Source organism: Pristiophorus japonicus, chromosome 5 (genome assembly GCF_044704955.1).
Source record: "Pristiophorus japonicus isolate sPriJap1 chromosome 5, sPriJap1.hap1, whole genome shotgun sequence".
In the NCBI taxonomy this organism is placed as follows: domain Eukaryota; kingdom Metazoa; phylum Chordata; class Chondrichthyes; family Pristiophoridae; genus Pristiophorus; species Pristiophorus japonicus.
Genome location: NC_091981.1, coordinates 118,934,626 through 118,957,797, shown reverse-complemented (window position 1 = coordinate 118,957,797; position 23,172 = coordinate 118,934,626). Strand labels below are relative to the sequence as shown.

Below are 23,172 nucleotides of genomic sequence, written 5' to 3'. Positions count from 1 at the left end.
TCATTATCTATCATCCACCGACTATACTACTATCCGAGGAGGAGAGCAGGGATATACAAAGCATCTGTCTAATCTGTAAAGTGCTTTGGGAGGTCCTGTGGTTGTGAAAGGTGCTATATAAATGCAAGTTCTTTCTTTTTCTTTAACCCAAGTCTGTTGGTGGTCTAGCAACAGACCATAGCAAAGATGCAAATGTGACCATCACTCAGTACCATCAGTCTCCAAAAAGATCATTGTCGTATCACACACAAAAATATTCTAACAATTTAAACAGTTAGAAGCACGGCTATTTGTTAGTATTTTCATTTGGTAATGAAAATGTACCAAAATTACCAGATTGAGATTATCTACCTACAGCACTGCTGCTTCTGGATTAGATCAAACTGCTTATGAAATATTTTCGATATCCCATGGACAAATATGCACTGTCTTTAGGTACTGGTGGTTTAAATATGCATTAATAGCAAAAACATTTAAGTGAGAATCCTTAGTATTTTAGCTCATTCATTGTTCCAGAGTCAGTGATGATACAGTGGACGATGATGGGATATGGAGTTTGTTTACAGAGTAAGGATTGCATACAATCCACAAGCAAATCAAAGCACGAGTGGGTTATGAGAGGCTCACTCTCGGGTGAAATAGACTGTATATTCCAAAGTTCTCCATTGTGCAGATTATTTAAACCACACCTAACTGAACAGAGAATGGAATATAATACAATTAAAGCAATTCTCCATCTGCCATTCCAGAACTATCTTGGGAGGCCCTTGTTTATTCCAAATTGAAATCTTTGCCATTTTTTTGAAGAATTAATTATTTTAAATAAAGAGAACTTAAAAAAAAATCTGAAGATTTTCGAACTGTTTTGGAAGGAGGTAGTGATGGGGAGTTGGTGTGTTTTGGATAGGCCAAACTGACCAAATTGGACTTAAGAAAGTATTATGAAGTAATTCTGATATAAATGTTAAGTAAGTTAAAGAGTACTTTCTTTTCTTAAGTATTTTGCATCCCTTTCCTGCTCCCTTAGTACAACGGACATTCAATATTAGTCACCATTTGCATCACTAAAAATCTCAACAGCACAGTTTTGTAATGAAGTACCGGAAAGAATTAGAGTTAAAACCACAAAAGTTTAGGATGGCCAGACAAGCTATTTTAGGACTACGTAACATTGTGGTGTTGACATGACAAGAAAGCAAACTGATCAACAGAGCATACAACAACGTTAGAGGCAGCTAATGCAGAGATGTGTTTACCAAAATATGTTTGCCCCATATGAATACTTTCTCTTTATACAGCACAGATCCCAAGGGGAATACATTGAGAAATGTATTAGCTTATATACAAACATCAAAGCAAAATTTAATTGATGGAATATTCCTGTAGAGATTTTCTAATGGCTGCTGAGAACAGAACATAAACCAAGTTACATTTCCTTACAGTGCAATTTTAGGCATATTTGCCACCTGTTTGACAATGTTGTGTCCCTCACACAATGGACATTACAACTAAGAAAACAAACATACTGTTATACTTACACAGCACTTAAATATTTATCATTTAAACACGATTGCAACAAGATTGGAATGGTGTCTTTTGCTTTATTTCTTTAAATTCTACTTCTTAAAGTGGTTGTTCTTTTATTAAAAATACCGAGGAAATATCATAAATTTAATTAACTGTGCAAACATGATACATCTGGTATGATTTTTTTAAAAGTGGCTTGTTTTCCTTGGGTATGTAATTCTGTATTAATTAATGTGCTTCACATATAAAAATTAGAGTTCTGGCTTCCTACACAGTTGTTTTTATCCTGATTGTCTGTGCATTCAATATTCTTAGCCTGTGAGTTCAGCTAAGTAGTGACTAGAGGGCATTTGGATATACTATCTATGATGTTACAAAGCATTCAGCTTGACTACAAAGAAATGTCATAAAGTGCATGCAATACACTAACCAAGTCCTGTGAGAAGGTCAAGGCTATCTAAAATTTTAGGAGAAATTGTTCTCCAAAAACAATGTTTAATCATCTATCTTCTCCTCTAGTTGAGTGTATTTTTTTTACCCCCAAGATCTTTCCTCTCATTTCTCCCTCCCTACCTTACTTAGTGGTAAATGGTTTCACTGTGTGTTTGCTGCTGTTTCTCACTATATGGTGCACTTCAGGTAGAAGCAGGACATTAGGCAGTAAAAAAGATCAGGCAACAACAAACAGCTTTGGTTTAGTCATGCCAGGACCAACCTTTTGCTTTAAAAGTCTGGCTTTGGTCTTTTACGACAATCATGCATGGAACTTCAATTTTCATTCGATATAATCCTGCCAGATTAAAAAAAGCTGCATCGAAAACTGCAAGGTTTCTGGTTAGGGTGTGCAGTCCATCAGGAAAACATCATTGGTAGAACATGGGAAAAACTGTCAAGGCAAATATCTACAATACTTGCAGTCCTGAAGTCTTCATCAGCAATGTCGACCATGACCTGGAGTATTGCAAGGTTTATGCATTACTGCTAACTGTGAATACAACCACATGGCACTGTAAGGATCTCAGTATCAAGGCATATATATATTTACATTTTGAATGCTAATATTTATTCCCACAGTTTGAAGAGATAAAGCTGCAGAAGTTATAGCTCCATTCGCAGGATGCATTAAAGCACTACCTGCAAATGGATTAGCACCATGTAAATATGAGCTCTATCAAGCTGTGGGAAATCATTCACGGTAATGAGCAAAATAAAAAAGCTAAATAAAAGGATTATTTTTGAGCATCTATTTTGCCCTGGAGATGTACTGCCAGAAGTGGATCTTGCACCAAGCATGTTTCTAATAAAGAGTTCCAGTTTGTTGGAACTACCAATGATAACATGTCAGGGGCAGGAAAGTCACTCCCCCTCCCCCCACTTCTAGGTTTGATTTCCCTGGAATATCCAAGGCCGGGCCACTTCACAATTTCCATTTCTTTTGCTCAAGGTGAGGGATGTCAATGTTGGTGAGAATACCTTTCTGCTGTTGGTGCTCAGTGCCAGCATCAAACACTTTCAGCTCAGGCACAGCAGAGCCCAAGCTAGGACAGCGCTCTATATACTCTTCCCTCACATGCTCCAACCTTAGAAGAAAAAACGTAACTGTAAAAATGTGAACTTTTCCATTTGAAACATCCGGCTTTCCCTCCAGTCTGTCTCTTTGGGATTGTTGGTTAGTTTGTGGCACAATGTGTACATTTTGTGCTGCTGGAAGTGGCAACTTGGTTGAGAATGCTGGAGGATAATGTGGTAAGTTATTAAGCTGTTCAGTCCTCTAATTTATTTTTAGTAAAGTGTACTGAAATTTTTTGAGTGCTTATTTATTTACGTTTGTTTGAAATGTACACTACCCTTCAACTGCATCTATTTTACCTATACTTCATAGTCCTTGGTACTTACATGAACTGTGAATGAATAACAGCAAGAATACAACTCAGATACTGGTGGGGAAGTGGGGGCGGGGGGGGAAGAACTCTAGCAGTCATTTTGTTCATACTTGCATTTTGGTTCCAGTTAAAGAGCTAGGGGCCAAAATTCAGCACCGCTGGAAACCTGGCGCTTTCAAAGAGTTTTTACCACCATTTCGGATGAGGTCACCTCTTTTGCGAAATTCAGCTCTTTTTTTTAAAAATCGGTCAGGAAGTTGGTCATAATGGGGGTGGAAGTGTGACGGTAAGTGCTGGTGAGGGGCGGATTCTCTGCCGTTGTCACTCAGCAGCGGAGCGGTGGTGATATCACTGCGCATCTGCATCATCATGTATCTCCCCTCCTTTAAAGGGGAGAGAATCGGCGATTATTTAGGATTGGCCACTGGGCCACCAGGAAGGGTTTAAGCCGGGCCAGCGGCCTGGCACCCAAGAGTGGGTGCTAGGCTGCCTGTCGGCGGTCTGGCCGAACCAGGGGGCACAATAGGCTGCAGGCAAAAATAAAAAATGTCGGCCATGGCATTGGGCCCTTGCCTTTAATGGCCGCTACACAGGCCAGGGCTCACAGAGTGCACAGACAGAAAAAGCTGTCGGGGGCACTGCTCGGTGGGCATAAGATTTTTTGGGCTGAATTTCGAGGGGGGGGTCCCGGCAGTGTGCGCACTGATGACGCACTCACGACTACTCGGCAGCACCGGGGCTGAAGTGAGAACCGCCAGAAAAAAACCCTGCTGAATTTTGCTTGCGGCGGCCATTCGACCAGAAATCGGTGGCCATTTGATTGCGCTGCCTGGCTGCTGCATTCTGGCGGTAACGGGCCTTATTGGGCAGCTGAATTTCGGACCCCTAGGCTTCACTTTTCACTTCAGAAGTAGCTCTGAAATTTCCCTTATAAATCAAATTTGTTCGGCCTTATGCAATGGTAACCACCTGCAGCGATCGCTGTTGTGTATTTAGTTACATTAAATTCACTACAGATCCATGCAAGAGAAAATACATATGACACCTGGAGTTACCACAAAACAATATTCTACCATACGGTCTCATTTGAAAATGAACATGATCAACATTAGTCCAAAAGATAAGCAAAAATATATACAAAAAGCTACATTCACAAAATCACGAGTACCCGCATTAATGGAATGTTTCCCACCATCTCTGGAAAAAGGTACTATGTGAAATGCAATAAAACATTGCTCAGTAGTGCTAATGCAGTTCTCAGATATTAGGGTAGTGCAGCTGTTCAAAGTTAGATTCCTAATCTTCAAAGACTTCCAGGAATAATGGTGGAAAAAGTTCTGTTGGACATTCCACCTTCATGTGAAGAAAACGGCTTGCATGGCAGGCTCCAATCATTCGCAGGTCTGTCACCTTCATCAGTAGTTTTGGCCAAAAGTGAGCAACATTGTGTTTGCGATAATTAATGTAGTGTTCAAATGCAAGAAGGAAGGACTCCTGGATTTTTTCTATCTTGTCTATGCTTGTAAGGCCAGGTCGATCTACACAAGAACAATGAAGAGCCACCATTACTGAAACCAGCAAAAAATTGTCAATTTAGTACATGCTGATCCGTGGTTAAAAATCACTTGATAGTCATAATATAAGAAATAATTGTTAGAACAACAATGGGGGAGCTGTATTCAAATCAGTAACAAATATGAACTCCCAAAATCCACCCATCAACTCAGTATGTCAAAGAACCAGGAATGCCCGGGCTATCAGTAGGATATAGTACTACTGCAATGTTACCTATGTATCAGAAGCTGTCTGAGTATTTTCATAGTAAGCAAATGACCAATTATATATCTTTAATTGGAAGATTGTTGGCAGTATAAATCAAATTATTATGTGAAGATATTATTCTACCTCTACTGCCAATTAAGGCATACCAGGCCACTGCATGAGTTTGCTCTAACCTGAAGCTAAACTGAAAGTTAGCCAATCATATTAACCCCTTTACCCCACAAAACCACACTTCTGTTGAGATAATGATCAATTGGTTGTGGTGTGTTCAGGGGTGTTGGACTCAATTTTGTTTAGGCTTACAGTTTAGTTTGTTTTTCTATGTTTTATTGGTTCTGTAAGTAGGAATATTTTTACTGTTTCTGACCTCATTACACACCGTGCAGAAAGGAAGTCTTTCCCAAATGGCCATTTAGGGACCAGACACAGGCTTAGTGTGTATATTCCACCAATCCTAATCAAGTTGGGCCAGACACCTATGGTGTGTGGAGGATGCAGAAAAAAAGAATTTAAGGTCTAAAAGGCATTTTCTCAGTGCCCTCTGTTTTTTATGGGCAATATTTATTGAACAGAGTCCATGATTGAGGGGAACCCATGAAATTCATCGAATTTTATATAGTGATTTTTAAGAGACACTGACCTTGATCAATAAATGTATCCCATGTGATTGTAGCCTACGAAGTGAATATATGCATCGTGTGACAGATTTTATGGTAATTCAAATAAGTTTCTTTTGTATTAAGTAACACATTGACAGTTTATAAACTGTACTACAAACAGAAAAACATCAACAGCAGGAAGTATAACATTTGCAACAAATAAAGTTGACAGGCGTATTATGAAAAGTCAATTACTGCTGTACTGTAAGGTTTGAAAGGCCTGAATGCACTTCATTAACACTCTGCAATTTGTCTCCAATTGGGCGCTCAGATTAGACTTGTTAATTGTGTAAATCAACATGTTACTTTCTCTTTTTTTCCTGGGTGTCCACATCATTCTCTGCCTGGTAGGAAACGCAAGCCATCTGCTGCCATGTTTTTGCCAGAGTTCAGATAGTTGCTTGGGCTATAGCCAGGGTCAAGTATTTACTGAGGCAACACGAACACCCCGCCCCTGGAAAACATTTACTGCAATTTTATCATTACATTGCAACCATCATGGTTGCTTTTATCTTTCTTCTGCGCTTTTATAAGGTTTCACATTGATTCATTTTTGCGTCCACTTAGCAATCGTAGACTGACTGGTTTGAGACCTCTGTATATATCTAAAATCAGATTTACTTTGGAATCCAATCTCATTGCATGTTAGTTTTCTCCTTCCTTGGCACAATGCCCATTTCTTTCCATACACTTCTGTGAATAGTCTTGGTATGTTACGCTATGGTTAGAGGTACTATAGAAATGCAAATTGTTGTTCTGGCGGAATGCCTAGCCGTGATTTTCTGACCCTACAGCTACCTTTGCAATGGATTTGGGGGAGGGACCAGAAAATTGCTCAGGGACACACTTTGCTGCGTCAGCCATATATGGGCAAATGTATTTAAATGGAAGGTAAATATGGTGCCAGGGCCTGTACAAGAGCTTGCAGGGCGCTACCTTGCACAGACTGAAGAAGGGCGAGTATAATAATAATAAAAATAAATGCCTTTTTTGTCGGCAACATGGAGACAATCCACTTTATCCCACTGACGTAGGCTCTGAGGAATGCTGCTTGAATTTTCCACTCTAAATTCAGTGCGACAACGGCATTGGCCTGGGAGCATACCTTCAGCATGTTAATGGCCCCAAGGCTGGATAGTTGACCAGGGTCAAGATCCCATCTCTGTGGAGGGTGGAAGTCTTGTCCTCTTGGAGGTATAGTGGTGGTAAGGGGGAGCATCTTCACCTTTGGTGCTGGCCTGTTTTTTTTTTCTCTTTTTGGAGCTGGTTTGCCAACCATTTGAGGATTCATTCCAGATTTGACCTGCAGGCTTTCTGCAATTTCTCCCACTTTCTTGCCTTTTCTTTATGGTGGGTCTTTCACCGTTAGCTGTTTGCATATTTTCTTTTCTCGTTAATTCATTTAGTACTTCTCGCTACTGCTCATTTGCATCACCTAACAATCTCCTGCTTTTCATTTAAGCGGGTTACAGGTCATTCAAAAGATTAATTAAATCTTTTCCCATTTTTCTGATTTTATTAAAATATTTGACTATTTTTCAGTTTTGTAGACACTGCCCAAAATGTCAACTTGTCCTTTCCTCTCCCCAGACTCTGACTGACCTGCTGTGTGTTCCCAGGGTTTTCCGTTTTTGTGCACAGCTGAATTTCTCGGTCTACAATATTAAAAACGATTTCTTGGAACATAATCCTCTCTAACACCAGCATCAAATTACTTTCATTGTCATGTCATTGTAAATTACCTGGAAAATTGTATAAGTAACACAAAACCAGGGTGGTTTAGAATGTCACACAACACTGAAGGTCAGATCGTGATAGTAGCAGCTGGGTAGCTTTATGAAATGAAACTCCGAAATGTTAGATGGCAATCCAATGCTTAGGTAGGTAATCTTGACACCTTTTATTTAATTGTAACCCATGCACCAGGTGAGTGGGAGAGACTCCATGCTGTATTTGCTTACTTTTTAGTTTGGATTTTTGTTCATCCAGTAATGAAGAAACTAAGCAAAACAAATACCTCCACCACAGTGTCTGACTTGAGAGTTTCTACAGGAACGGGATGAGTGAAAGGATTGAGCTACTACAGAGAACTCCAAAAGTGATCCTCACAACCAGTCCCCTCAGATAGCAACCTTTCACCTGCAAGGTCCCAGCACAGTGAATGCCTATTGTTTGTTTCCACAGTGCTTCTCTTTAGTGACCGTGTGACATGTGTGCTCTTAAACCTAGTCCTGTGCTTCATCTAGGTGCTACCCAAGTGGCAAAGCATATGAGGGGACTGCTGTGCATTCTCTTGGGATCAAGGTGGCCTTTGCCTCGCAGCAACTGAGTCCTGAGATGGAACGGCTGCAGGGTCTGCTACTTCTGCAACTAAATGACCATCTGACCCCATGCAGCCGTTAAGAGAGGGTTTGTGGAAGGGTCTGGGTATGTTGCCGTCCTGGGCGGCAAAACCATATGTATCCATTCCAGCCATGCCTTTGCTGTGCTGGGTGCTACCTCATTTTGGTCAATGATTGGTGCAACAGCAGATCTAATGACATCAGTGAAACCACTTTATGGTTCTATTTCTCCACCCCTAGCCCTCTCTCCCCAGGATTTATAGGGCTTCCTCCATATACAGGAACCAGTGCGTGAATGTTAGAGGGTCTTCTTCCTGTGCATGCTTTCTTTACTCATGGATTGTCTTCCCCTGCAACCAGAGTAGAAGTGAAAGGTTAAGCAGTTGTCATGATGATGCACAGTGATACCCAACTGCACAGAGTCCCCAGTGTCTGTGATGACATGCATCATGCAGCTACATTAGATGAGGTGAAGGAGGATTTCCAGGAGAAAGCTGAGGTTTCTACCTGTGTCCTGTGCACAACGGGTATTGATGGCAAGCACTGAAAATATTTAATACTGTGTGACGGGGAGAATTGTAAGTGTCATAAGTGCTCAGTTTGTTACATTAACGGAAGTAACAGTGGGTTCTGACACCTTGGCTGACCTGCTAAAGTAATTAAACATCTTTCTACATTGCCTCCAAGTACATGGCATGTTGCTCACGCCATTCATGCTGGTTGTCATCTCCTGTTGGGCTGAATGCCTGGAGTCCTACAATTCTCCATCCCGAAGAGAGCCCCCCTCCCCCCGCACCCCACTCCTGTGCCTCGCTTTCTCCATCAGAATTTCTATGGCCTCATCGGAGAATCAGGCTGATCTATGCTTTGTTGAGCTGCTCGCAAAGGTGTTTACAAAAAGAATGTTGTTTTGCAAACTACGACACCTGCCTTCTTTATAAACTGCTGCAGGCTTTTAACTCCTGCAGCAGCACACATTTCCTGCCCAGCAATGACTAACCGCCCAACTGCAAGCACTTTCCCAGCCAGAAACCCCCTGAGATTATCCAGAAAAACACTGACCCTGGAAATATGTATCCAGTTAGTGAACTACAAGTCAGGCGGTGCTGGTGTTGCACTACGTTACTTCCTGTTGGGGTTACAACAATCTAGGCTAACACGGCCCCAATGCAGGCTTTATTATTTAAACTGCTACTTCAGCCCCGAGCAGGTAAAACTGAAAAATGTGATAATGCATTTGAAGTAAAATGTTTTATATGACACTGTAGGAAAAGGCATTATACCTGAAGACATCAAAAGCACAGCCTGGAGCAGAGCCACTTCACTGTCATCCAAGTTGAATGCAGACAAAGATATTCCCAGATCAAAGATTGCATCAGATACAACACCAAGGCCTCCATTTTTTAATTGTTCTCTTTTGACAGCTATCTCACCATTCAACGTTAGTGTCTCACTCTCAGGGTCATAGCGAACTGCTGCCCTAAGGGACATGATTTCCATACAACAGCCTTTCAGAAGGATTATCTGGTCTTCACACGGCAGCTAGAAAATAAAGAAGGAATCAGTCTACACCGTAAAACATTAGTTGTACTCAAGCATCGATATAATCACATTGAACAATTTTAATTCTACATTTAATTATCAATATGGTCTCGCTGAAATTACAAAATAATTGAAAGAGAAACACTACGCTACCAAAATTAATCACCCGCAGAGCAATCCCAAGCAAAACATACTCAGGATTTAGATCACTTATATGTATGGCGCAAGAAGGCGTGTTATTAATTTTTTCTTCCAATTTTTCTTCTCTTTTGCAGGTGCTCACTTTGCTGCAGGTTGATTGAGTCTTTAGGTGTCTTCAGCTCTATTGACCACGTCGAATTGGCTACTCCATGTGTAAACCTATTCGAACATTGTGGACAGCATGGCTCAGCAAAGGCCAACCATCATCCTTAGATTTATCCCCTGAACCATACTGGTTGCAAATTGAATCTGTCTTTATGCAACTGTAACAAATGGTTCAAATTCTGTCAAAGCGGGTGTTCTAGCCAATTATGACAGGAATCAACACCAAAGTAATTGCTTTTTAAGTACAGAACTGCTTCAAACACTTCTGTACATTTGTATTTCACCTGTTGGATAACATCCTGTTTCAAAATATGGGATTGTTCAGATGGGGGCCAAAGAGGGGCACAAAATTGTTTGTCTACAGTTTGCATGCCTAAAGTCAACATTAGACAAATCCTAGGTATGAGATTTTCAGTCTTAATCTGAGGTATCCTGTTGCCTACATAACAACAGTGACTACACTTCAAAAGTACTTCAATGGTTGTGAAGCGCTCTGGGAGGTCCTGAGTATGTAAAAGGTGCTTTATAAATGCACATTATTCTTCTCTGAAACAGTTTTAATCACCTTGGTGGCAATGTTGCAAATGTTTTCTCCTCTCTCCAACTCCCCTCCTGAAGTCATCTTGCTCAGATACGATTCCATAGGCTTGTTCCATAACCTTGGTCAAGTGGCCAATCTTCCCATGTGAGCCTACACAGGGAGTATCCCATCCAAAAGTGAGGGGCATCAGAGCTGAGCCAGATCCTGTCCACGCATGCATTTCCAGCATGGTTACCGAACAGTGGTTAGAAGTGGGAATCCTGTTTGGCCCCATCCCAGGACTGCTATTGCATTTTGCAGAGTAACTGTCATCCCTGTACACACATATTCAGGGACTTCTAAAGAACATTTCTGAGCAGTTTCAACATGAATTTAAATGGCTTTCTGACCAATACATACTTAAAAATGCAAACTTCACTTATTTGGAATTTTACACCTAATTGATTGGTAAAGTTTGAAAATCTCACGATCAGCAACTTCTACATTATATTTTACATATCACAAATAATATCAGCCAGCAAATGTAGGATTGCAGCTTCAACTCCAACCTCTACATACAGCAAGTTAAAAACAAGCATCACTCCTGAGTGCCGCTCCTCGCCGTAAAAGCTCTAGATGTATCACCAGGAAGTAGATCCCAAAAAATCATTTGGAGAAGCTGAATTTTGGGCCCCTTTCATTGTTCTGCTCTTTGGTTCAATGTCACTACAACTTATAGGGGAAAAAAAACTTGTTATAGAATAATAGAAATTTACGGTACAGAAGGAGGCCATTCGGCCCATCGTGTCTGTGCCGGCTGAAAAAGAGCTATACAGCCTAATCCCACTTTCCAGCTCTTGATCCCTTGTTATGTTTTTTTTTAATTAAAAGCTTTTGATATTAGGTTTAGCTGTTGCTAACAAGTTTGATTAGTTAGCGTGTGGCCTGCACACAGATCGTGAATTTTGGAAGGAATGTGAGACATCCTGCTTCCTACGTGCATACTGAGGCACCTCGTGCTTCTCCTTGTATAAATAGTCAAGCATTTTCCTCATTGTTACTACATTGAGCTTCCCGACAGGGACATTGTTGGAACAAAAAGGGTATCAAATTCTCCCCCTCCTCCAGCCCCCCAAAATACAACTGTATATGCATTTGCAGCAACAACAACAACTTGGACCTCAACAGTTGCTCCTGTTGTTTTTAATAGTTTATTTTTGGCATAGTTTCACGGATCTATTAGCCCATCACTGCGTTCCATTTCAGCAGCATTGCTGCTTATTGTGGGCCCAACACCAAACGCCAAACCTAAGGCTCTTTTTCTGAAGTTCTGAAATTGAGGGGGGATGGTGCACCTCAGCCGCCCCACTGAAACCCAAGACCAGTCTGATGCAATTCTTAGGTGGCCTGTATATGGTCAACCAGCAAGACTCCATGTTATCAGCGGTAGGCTGCTTAACTGTGCAAATTGGGGTCCTACTTCAGTTGTAGGACCCTGCGTGCAATTTTCCAGGTACAAATGGGGGAGAATGTGTGGCGTGCATCTCTGACCATTTGTACCAGGCATTGAGCAGCCTAACCAGCGACCCATAAAGGGGCTATTGTTGGCTACTCAAGGGCCTAAAGTGCTCCACCTGACTCTGCAAAACCACTGCGGCTCCTGCTCGATCCCCTGAGATTGGCTACCCTCCCCTCCCAGCCCTGACTGGCTCAGTGTGGGAGCCGGTTGATTCCTCGCCTTGCTACAACCGTCAAGCTGCAGCGGGAATCCATTTGGTGCCTGCAGCTTGCCAGCAGAATGCAAATAAAGCCCCAATCCGAAAATCATTTGGGCCCCCCGCCGCTGACTTTGGGCGGGTGAATGGGCCACTCTACTGACATTGCGGCTTTTCCAAGTGGCAGTTATAACTTGCCCCTGTTGTATGATCAGTAGACTGAAATAATATTTGAGGACATCAATATCTTTAATATACTTTCGTGACATCAGTTGCATTAAAAAGACAAAAAGCAATTGAAAATATTCTTTCCCTTCTCACTGTTTAAGACCCTCCTTAAAACCTACCTCTTTGACCAAGCTTTTAGTTACCTGTCCTTCTTTGACTTGATGTTAATGGCACTATATAAATGTACGTTGTTATTCTCATGAGCAGCATAAATTTAATGTAAATCATATACTGGCAGTTCAAATATAGCATCAATATTTAATGGGTCCTTCCAACCTCATGAAGAAAATCAATTATGTGGCTCACATCAGATTTAAATATCCCATGAAAAAGATATAAAAATAAAGAAATAAAAATCCTACCTCACAGAACATTGGTAGCTTTTTGGCAAAATCCACTACCCTTGTAATTGCGGGTGTGATAATTTTTGTAAACTCACTGAAGGCTTCCAGATCCACCTTGCTCCCTTCGGGCGCATTCACTATTGGCGCTTGCCCAATATCTTCAGACTAGAAAATGGACAAAATGATATGTGTAAATATTGCTTCATGAAATCATCTGTGCACTGCCACTTCTGAATATCACTTTGCTATGCTATAATGGCAACAATTATTAAAACTGATCATTTGAAGCTTGTCATCTTATCAATGCACTATCAACTACTTTTTAAAAAGTAATTTTCGACTCTTCATGCTATCCTCCAATTCCAAGGATGATGGGTGCTTTTTCTTCCTGGCACTACGTGTTAAAACATTAGTGGGGAAAAATTCGGGTAACACATGAGGCGTGAGACTTTGCGGCAGGTGTTAAATCAAGCGCTCCATTTGCGGGGCAGATGTCTTGGCAGCGGGCGCAAGTGCTACACACTGGGCGTAGGAGGGGCTCTTCCCTTGTACTCTGCAGCCAAAAAAGGGTCCTACCTGGACCATGGGGGAGCGGGGGTGCCGTGCCAACAGCCTTCAAAGCGGCAACAGGGTGCAGAAAAAAAATCAGCAAATTATTTTTACAGCAGCCGGTCATCTCCCCTTTAACTTTCGCCCCATGAGCGGCTGCCCACCCAGAAATTAGGGCAGATGACCAAACGCTTGATCAAAGAGATAGGTTTTAAGGAGTGTCTTAAAGGAGGAAAGGGAGGTTGAGAGATTTATGCAGGGAATTCCAGAGCTTAGGGCATAGACAACAGAAGGCACGGCCCCCAATGGTTGAGCAATTATAATCAGGGATGCTCAAGAGGGCAGAATTAGAGGAGCGCAGATATCTCGGGGGATTGTGGGGCTGAAGGAGATTACAGAGATAGGGAGGGGCGAGGCCAGGGAGGGATATGAAAACAAGGATTTGCTTAACTGGGAGCCAATGTAGGTTAGCGAGCACGGGGTAATGGGTGAACGGGGCTTGGTGTGAGTTAGGACACGAGCAGTCGAGTTTTGGATAACTTCAAGTTTACATAGGGAAGATTGTGGGAGGCCAGCCAGGAATGTGTTGGAATAGTCAAGTCTAGAGGCAACAAACATTGTTACCTCTGATGTCCCCCAAGGATCCATCCTTGGCCCCTCCTTATCTCATCTACATACTGCCCCTTGGCGACATCATCCGAAAACACGATTTCAGTTTCCAAATGTACGCTGGCGACACCCAGCTCTACCTCTCCACCACTTCTCTTGACCCTTCCATGGTCTCTAAATTGTCAGACTGCTTGTCCGACGTCCAGTACTGGATGAGCAGAAATATTCTCCAATTAAATATTTGGGAAGACCGAAGCCATTATCTTTGGTCCCCGCCACAAACTGCGTTCCCTAGCCACCGACTCCATCCCTCTCCCAATCATCTGTCTGAGGCTGAACCAGACTATTCGCAACCTAGGTGTCATATTTGACCCTTGAAATGAGCTTCCGGCCACATATCTGCGGCATAACTAAAACCACCTATTTCCACCTCTGTAACATTGCCCGCCTCCGCCCCTGCCTCAGCTCATCTGCTGCTGAAACCTTCATCAATGCCTTTGTTATCTCCAGACTTGACTACTCCAACGCACACTTGGCTGGCCTCCCACATTTTACCCGACATAAACTTGAGGTCATCCAAAACCTGGCAGCCTGTGTCCTAACTCACACCAAGTCCCGATCACCCATTACCCCTCTGCTCGCTGACCTACATTGGCTCGCGGTTAAGCAGCGCCTCGATTTCAAAATTCTCATCCCGTGTTTACAAATCCCTCCCTGGCCGTGTCCCTCCCTATCTCTGTAATCTCCTTCAGTCTCACCACACCATCCTCCCCCCCCCCCCCCCCGAGATGTCTGCGCTCCTCAAATTCTGCCCTCTTGAGCATTCCTGATTATAATCGCTCAACCATTGGTGGCCATGCCTTCAGCTGCCGAGGCCCCAAGCTCTGGAACTCCCTCCCTAAACTTCTACACCTCTCTACCTCTCTTTCCTCTTTTAAGACACTCCTTAAAACATACCTCTTTGACCAAACATTTGGTCATCTGCCGTAATTTCTTCTTTTGTCAAATATATTTGTTTTGTCTTATAACACTCCTGTGAAGCACTTTGGGACATTTTACTATGTTAACAGCCCTATATAAATATAAGTTGTTGTTGTTGATGTTGTCACATTGGATGGATAGACGTATATAGTTGGATTGAAAAGTTTGCTTTGTGGTCGCTTTTATTTCAGCATTGTGGCCAAGAGGATGTTGTGATGGTCAATAACAGAGGGAAGGTAAGGTGTGGGACTAATGTTGAAAGGGGAATTGGAGTTGTGGTCACTGGGACCGCAGGTGGATGATTCCATCCCGGATATCCCACCAGAAAGGGGCTGTCTGTGAGGCATTCTTCCATCTGATTCCTCCTCTTCTGCTTCCTCCTCTTCGGTTTCCTACTCTTCTGCGTCTTCCTCTTCTCTCTGCAAGCAGATGCTGTAAATGTGAAATGACAGCATACAATGCTTGAAATACACAGCTGGTCAGGCAGCATCTCAACCTGAGACGTAAACTCTGTTTCTCTCTCCATGGATGTTGCGTGATCTGCTGAGTGTTGAGAACATGTTCTGTCTTCTTAAAGGCCTTCATTTACCATCCGGACGCTTGCAAATGTCCAGCAGCACTCCCTACACACTTAAAAAACTTCTCACACCGAATGCAGCAAGCCACCACTTCAATAAAATAAAAAAAAGTCCAAAACCTTACATTAAAACTTGCATAACGATGTGTGTGTCCCTTTAAGAGGTGCAGTCATCGCCACTGTCAACCTGCTTCGAACCCAGCATTGAATTCAGTGCTGGGGTCAAAGTTTTCGTTGGTGGCGTTAAGTTGGCATTGCAAGCCGATTGATGTCACCACGACGCCATTTTTTGTCAAGAGCGCGACCAGTTACTGGCAATGCAAAGGGTGGGAGAAAGACGGTGGCCGACATGTGACCCGGCACTAGCTGGCGAAAGAGCGGCGCCTGCCATTTTATCGCCATTTCACGGCGCTACGGAGTGGTGGTATTAGATAAATTTCTAGCCTAAGAGTTTATATACAGGGACCAAATGGCACTGATGTAGTGACAAGTCTGCCTGGAATTTACACTCTACAACTTCCAAATTCAGCTCAGAAAAATTCTACCCCAGTGGTAGGTTCACTCTCCGTCAGGAAAAATTTGGAGTGCAGGAACTTCACTTTGTACATGATCAGTTGGATAATGTAGGTTGCCAGGACAGCGAAATTCAGTTTTGAAAAGGTAGGATTTTTCCCAGCAGTGCCCCCATGAGGTTTGCCAGTAGGTGCACGAATACGACACCGCTGAAGTTTTGCCGCGATTGTGTACGTTTGGTAAGGAAATAGTTTTATTAATTTTCGTGTTTTTATTTCAGATTCCATCATCCGCAGTATTTAGCTTTTCATATAGTTTTATTAATTGTTTTGGCTTCATTAAACCTGCTGAGTGTTGCTCAGAGGTTTGCACATACTTTTGTACAACTTTCAGGTCTGATTCTTTAGTGGAGTCCTGTGGGCTGCAGAGACCTGCTTGGCAGAGTTCACCCTGAGGATGGGAGGAGTGTTGGGAGGCCGACAACTGGTACACGTGCTCAGAAGCAGGGCAGCACGCAGGAGAAGGCGTCGCCGTCAGCAGCGTGCAGAGAGGCAGCGGGCAAGGGAGGCAGCAGCCATGATTCGTTCATTCTATGCTAGACCAGTGTGCCACCTGAATCAGGATTGCGGTTGGCTGCATGGGGACAAGGGATATCCCCTGTCCACTTGGCTGCTCACTCCACTGTGGAACCCCAGGACAACGCCAGAGCATGCGTACAATGATGCTCATTGTGTCACCAGGTGCATCATCGAGCAATACATAGGCATCCTTAAGCAGAGATTCCAGTGCCTGAACCACTCTGGTGGCATCTTGCAGTACTCTCCTCAATGGGTCTCCATAATCGTCGTAGTCTGCTGCATGCTGCACAACCTGGCCATCATGAGGGGGCAGCCACTGGCGATCGAGCCAGCAGTACCACCTGAGAAGGAGGAGGTGCAGGAGAAGGAAGAGGAGAAGGAGGAGGAGGAGGATCCCCGTCGCCCCAGAGCTAGGAGGCGTCGACCCATTGCCACTGTGGAAAGGCCGGGTGCAGATTGGCCAGCATCCTCCTGGATGGGTGCGCCCTCACATATATGGAGGTGCCCGATACCTCTCCTGCAATCTCCCTCTACACATTATGTACTGCCTGTCTGCCAGGTCTCCCCTCTTCAGGAAACAGTATTTTTCTTCTGTCCTCCACACAGTCCATCAGTGTCTCCAGCTCCAGATCAGTGAACCTGTTGGCTCTCCTTGCACCTCTTACATCAGCCATCCTTCCAAACTCCTTCCCCCCCCCCCAGGGCCTTGCTGCAAACCCTGGCCTTTTTGAGCAGCTGGCTTGTTAGAAACCCTTACCTGCATGCTGAATTTCTCAGTGGTGATGACGCTCAAATTAAGACAGCCACACCGCTGAAAAATCCACTTTGGAAGGGTTCATTAGCGCTGGAACCCATTTCTTCACTTTTGGAGCTGAATATGGGGTGGCCCAGCCACAAAACATTTTCGGTGCTAATGGCCCCAAAAAGGTGGGAGAGCACCAGCTTTCCAGCAGCACTGAATTTCGGGCCCTATGTGTCTGCTCAGGCATCAGTTTGCAAGCACAGGTCAGTAATTGCTAAAATGAGTTCAATAATTAATTAGAAAATGGAAGGAAAGACTGGTTAATCTTCTCCATAAAACATCCTACATTGTATCATATTCTGACAGTCTTCACCTAAAATGTTACCCTATCTTATCTCTTTTCAGATGCTAATAAGCTGTATGTCTCCAGCACTTTGTTTCTTTTGCTTCTCATTGCTTTGCAATTTCCTGCTGTATTGCACCGAAATTTGCAGACTTCACCTTCCCCACCTCAGGACTCATGTGATTACTATATCCACCGCATGAATGAGTAAAATAAATTAACATTCTCTTTTACTTGAATTGTATTTTAAGCCTCTCAATACTAAAGAATGTTTTCAGATTCTCACATTATTTCACCCGTTGTTTTCTTCTTAAAATCTTTGGTGATGAATGTTGAATATCACTGAAACATTTGCAAAACATGGAGAAACAAAGAACACTGCTTAATTCAGGGAACGCTGGGAATGAACAAATTCTGTCTAATTTTTCTCCCGTTGCTGAGGAACTTGCCAGAAATTTTCGTTTCTGTTTCCAATGGTTTCCTTGAGCATTGGTGGTCACGTGGGCCTCCGTTACTCCTCTGATAAGTTCCCATTCCTCCTCTGTCGGTTCAGGTTTGTTTACAAGTGTTTTCGTCAGTTCCTCTCGACGCCTCTTTTCTCTGTTGTCTTCTATTAGTTTACGTTTCGCTAACCGTTTGCCATCATCCAACACCACTAATTACACAAAGAAACAAAACAAAATTACCACCCTTCCTTTTACATTCTGTGATCATTATTTCCCCTACTGTTGCTACATTAATGTAATTACAATAATGTTACTGATGCCAGTAATCTCTTTTGAATCAGATCTTCAAAAGGACATAAACTACCAAGCTTTTATAGATAAAAAGAAAATGACGAATGTTGGAAATCCAAAATAAGAATCAAAATAAGAAATGCTAAAAAGGCACAGCAGTTTGAATCCTTTCATCACCTGAAACATTTGCATACCGTTCTGTTTCCGATATAAAAACAGAAAATGCTGGAAATATTTAGCAGGTCAGACAGCATCTGTGAAGAAAGAAACAGTGTTAACATTTGCCAGTCCTGACGAAGGATCATCAACCTGAAATGTTAACTCTGTTTCTCTCCACCGATGCTGCCTGATCTGTTGAGTATTTCCAGCATCTTCTGTTTTTATTTCAGATTTCCAGCATCTGCAGTATTTTGCTTTTGTATTTCTGTTTCAGATGCTATTTTTGCCGACTGTGCATTTCCAGCATTTGGTGTGTTTACAGTTTAGAAGGGAGTATTCAAATAATGTTTATATTCTTTAACTGTATCTGTACTTGCTCTTGTAAACATCCGTGGAATGGTGAACAGAAATGGGCTTGGGGGGGAAGGGTAGTGAAAGAAGTTATTTTTTAAAGTGGAAAACAGAAAATAGCTGAAACATCGATATGAAACTTGCTTACAGTCAGTTGCCATGCCAACAGCAATGCACTTTTTGAACCGGCATTCCTGACATTGATTCCTTGTTACTTTGTCGATGATGCATTTTGCTTCATATTTACAACTGTAGGCTGGATGAAGGTTTTTCTGTATGGTTCTCCTGAAAAAGCCCTAAACACAAAATACCAGAATTTAGAAGAAAGCTTTCAGGCCATCATATTTGTGATATTTGTGATATTAAACCCTAAAAATAGAGGGGCTAGTATCTCACAATCTTTCCAGTCCACTACTGATAAAGGCCAGCAATTGAGGAGAGGGTAGGGCCAGGGTCTCCCAATGCTGAGAGCCCCTGTGTCCCCAGCCTCTCAGTTGGCAGGTGCATCATCGGCTGTAGAACCAGGTGCACCAGACCACCAAGTGGTGCTTGTAGATCCCACCTGGGGATGATTTTGCAATTTTCTTTATATTTTGGCGCTCTTATAAAGGAGGGAGCAGCACTTGGAGGAGGGTGAAAGTCAAAGAGAGGGAAAACATTGACTGAGAATCCCCTTAGAAAACAGAGCTTGTGTCTTCAACACTTGCATCCGCCTCCAGGCTAATTTTCCATGTACTTCAAGTAAAAGATTGGGCATACAAATAGTTTCTGGACTCACTCGCCTCCAATCCTGGACACCATTTCATCAATGCTCTAAGCTGATTCCACCCTATCTACGTAAACTTTATCCCACCACGGGACCTCTAACTATAACTTTGGACTCCCTCCTATTGTCTCCCCTCTATTCCCTATTTATTACCAGGATATATCTATCCTAATCTTGCTATGTAATCATGCCAATGTAACTTGAGTTGCCCTGTGTCCATTCGTGTGCACGTTTTGGTTGCTGCTCTGAACCAGGGCCCATCACTTCTATTTCCTTTTTTTCTCTTTATTGCTCCTAGGCCTCTCTCTCATGTCATCATGCCTCCTTTCATTTCTCCCCTCTCGGGTAAGTTGCCTCACACCCACAAATCCCAATCCTAACCCTTCTCCTCGACCTTCCTACTCTCCTGCTGCCGGCCCTTAGATAAGCGTCCAGATTCCCTCTGTGCCTCTTGTCATCCCCTAACGCGCCCATTGAGACATTTGTTAATGCTAGCTTATGGGCAGTAACCCCAACTGCCCCATCCTACTGACCTTCGCACTCAGCTCGCCCCACTGGGGGCTAAACTTGCCAACCTCCTTCCCTCCCCATTAACCCCTCTCAATGCTGATCTTGTGGACTCTATTAATGGATTAGCTATCAACCCCTCTCTCTGCATTTCCCTCTAGAATGTCTGTTTACTTGTGAACAAAGCCTTTGCCATTCATAAGCTTATTGTGGATATTTGCGTCCACATCCTGGATGGAAACCTGGCTGAGGGGTGATGCCACCTTCCCCCTAAAATGAAGCCTCCCTGCCTGGCTATACCTTCCATCACTGCCCTGCCCAGACCGTAGTGGTGGCAGTGTGGCTCTTATCACCAAATCACATCTTGGCCTGTCCCCTACTCCTCTGGCTCCTTTAAACATCTCACCTTGTTCCATCCCTTTCATCTCTCCTTTAAAATCTTCGTTCTTTACCACTTCTACCTAGAGGATGATGCTTTAATACTTTCTTTAATCACACATTAAGTATATCTGCTTCCTTGCTTAATACTGTAGAATAGGGACTTTCTCAAGAGTATGTTTAACAAAAAATGTGAGTAGCTTTAAATTCATTCCTGCCCATTTTCAGGCAAACATGACAAAAATACCTGCAACTGTTTAATTTTCAAGAAAGAACAGACACAAAGGCCCGATAGTAACAGGTAGGAGGGAAGGGTATGGGGGATGGATGTTTAGCAGCCGGGAAACCTGGAGGTATGGCAGGATATGATTTAAAAACAAATTCCCTGTTTCCTGGCCACAGCCAGCCAGAATGGAAGCTGGCTGGCTGTCAGGTAGGTAGGCTGTCTGTAGAGTGCGAATAGTGGGTAATTAGCCCGAGTTCACGCCACGACAGTGATCTATCTCTGTGCAGATTCCATTGGCGAAGACTGCAACAGCGCACTCTGTGGAGGAACAGGGTATCACTGGCAGCACCCTCTGGATTTCCACGTTTAACTGTGCATGTACAGACGGTAGAAGTTGCTGTCAGTTTTAACCCTATAATAACAGCAAGCGCTGACAGCCTCACCGTTATAGTACAGCAAAATCTGGGCCATTGTTCATTAAGTATGCCAGCTGTGCAGTTTATCAATTTGACCACAGAATATGAGTGCCCAGGGTTACTGGAGCTGTGCTGGATTCAGAAATGATTTAAAGGGATAGACAAGAAGTGTTAGTGGTTCTGAAGGATGCTTTATAAGTCTTTTTGTACTAGATTTTTTGCAAGCATGTTTTTGGCCACTCATTTGGTTTGAAGATTCATACCATAGACTCTGGCACTGTCGTATTTTGATTTGGCCCTACAGATTGTGATAATGGGTTCTCCTATAAAAACCTGCTCTATTTGTCTTTTCTGGAGAAGAGAAAGACTGGAGGAATGCTAAGCAGGTGAGACTGCACCAGAGAAGGACTGTGCCTCTTCCCCATGTTCTCCTACAAACTGTCAATACAGAGTAGAGTTGGCCATACCTGGACTAACCTGCAGGACACTGTCTGCAAAGGCTAGGATGACCTGGAGAAACATGCTGCAATGAGATCTGCAGCCAGTCTATGCCATAGGGTCGGCACTGTCAATAGCCGGTAAGGTTACCAGAGCACTCAACTTTTCTTGGCTTCACCACCTTCTAAACAAGCATAGGCATCATCACCACTCTCAGTGAATGAGCTGTTCACTGATGTACCAAGCAACTGACTAATGCATTGGTCAGCATGGCCAGATATTTCATTGGCTTGCCTACTGACTAGCAACACTGTCCAACGTCACCACACAGCTGCGTGTACTAATGTACAGGATGTCCTCTGTGACCAGCAGGATTCTGCTGCTCCTTAACCGTGCACAGTGACTCAGTGTTACTTCCTGATGCTTACCAATTGCATCCTCCAAGATGTGTGTAACTGTGCTGTTGCTTGCAAAGATTTGTGAGAGGGACACAGTGTGTTATCTTCTCCTGGCCCATTGACTATTCCAGGCCTTTAATGACAGAAAAGTGGCTGATGTATCAATGCTTCTACCAGCGGAGCTCGTATTCATGATACTAACTGTATGTGTGGTTGGGTCTATCTCTGTTGGGGAATGAGTGGGAAGGGAGGCAAGGCATAAGAACTGGATGGCATTACCTGGGAACAGGTTGGTAGAGGACCTTTGTCTTACAGATGTTTAGCGTAAGACCCATGTTCTCGTACGCCTCGGTGAAGGTGTTGACGATGGCTTGGAGTTCGGCCTCCGAGTGTGCGCAGCCGCAAGCGTCGTTTGCGTACTGTAGTTCAATGACAGGATGGGATGACCTTGGATCTGGCCTGGAGGCGGTGGAGGTTGAACAGATTCCCATCTGTTCTATAATTTAGCTCCACTCCGGCGGGGAGCTTGCTAAGGGTAAGATGTAGCACTGTAGCAAGGAAGATCGAGAAGTGCGTTGGTGCGATGACGCAGCCTTGCTTGACCCTGGTCTGGACGTGGATTGGGTCTGTGGTGGATCCATTGGTCAGGATCACGGCTTGCATGTCATCGTGGAGCAGGCGGAGGATGGTGACAAACTTTTGAGGGCAGCCGAAATGGAGGAGGACGCTCCATAGTCCCTCACGGTTGACAGCGTCAAAAGCCTTTGTGAGATCAAAGGCCATGTACAAGGATTGATGCTGATTCCTGCATTTCTCTTGTAATTGTCACGTGAAGATCATATTCATTGTACCCCTTAGTAAACATTGCGACTCTGGAACGAGCTCTTCAGCCACATAGAGAAGACGATTGAAGAGGATTCTTGCAATGATTTTCCCTGTACCCGACAGCAGGGAGATTCCTCTGTAGTTACCGCCGTCGGACTTGTCCCCTTTTTTGAAGATGGTCATGATTACGGCATCCCTGAGATCTCCTGGCATGCTCTCCTCCATCTAGAT

The 23,172-nt window shown here is 43.4% G+C and overlaps 1 protein-coding gene across 2 annotated transcripts in view; it reads right to left on the bottom strand.

Moving 5' to 3' along the window:
• Positions 1 to 769: 769 nt before the first annotated feature.
• Positions 770 to 23,172, bottom strand: part of thrb (thyroid hormone receptor beta) — a 325,662-nt gene continuing 303,259 nt past the window's right edge. For both annotated transcript variants that reach the window (XM_070880886.1, XM_070880887.1), the window contains 5 exons: positions 19,136 to 19,283; positions 18,190 to 18,395; positions 12,867 to 13,013; positions 9,477 to 9,735; positions 770 to 4,948 (listed from right to left, as the gene is read on the bottom strand). In XM_070880886.1, coding sequence (XP_070736987.1) covers positions 4,707 to 4,948; positions 9,477 to 9,735; positions 12,867 to 13,013; positions 18,190 to 18,395; positions 19,136 to 19,283 — 1,002 coding nt within the window. In that variant the 3' untranslated portion in view covers positions 770 to 4,706. The remainder of the gene's footprint in view (positions 4,949 to 9,476; positions 9,736 to 12,866; positions 13,014 to 18,189; positions 18,396 to 19,135; positions 19,284 to 23,172) is intronic.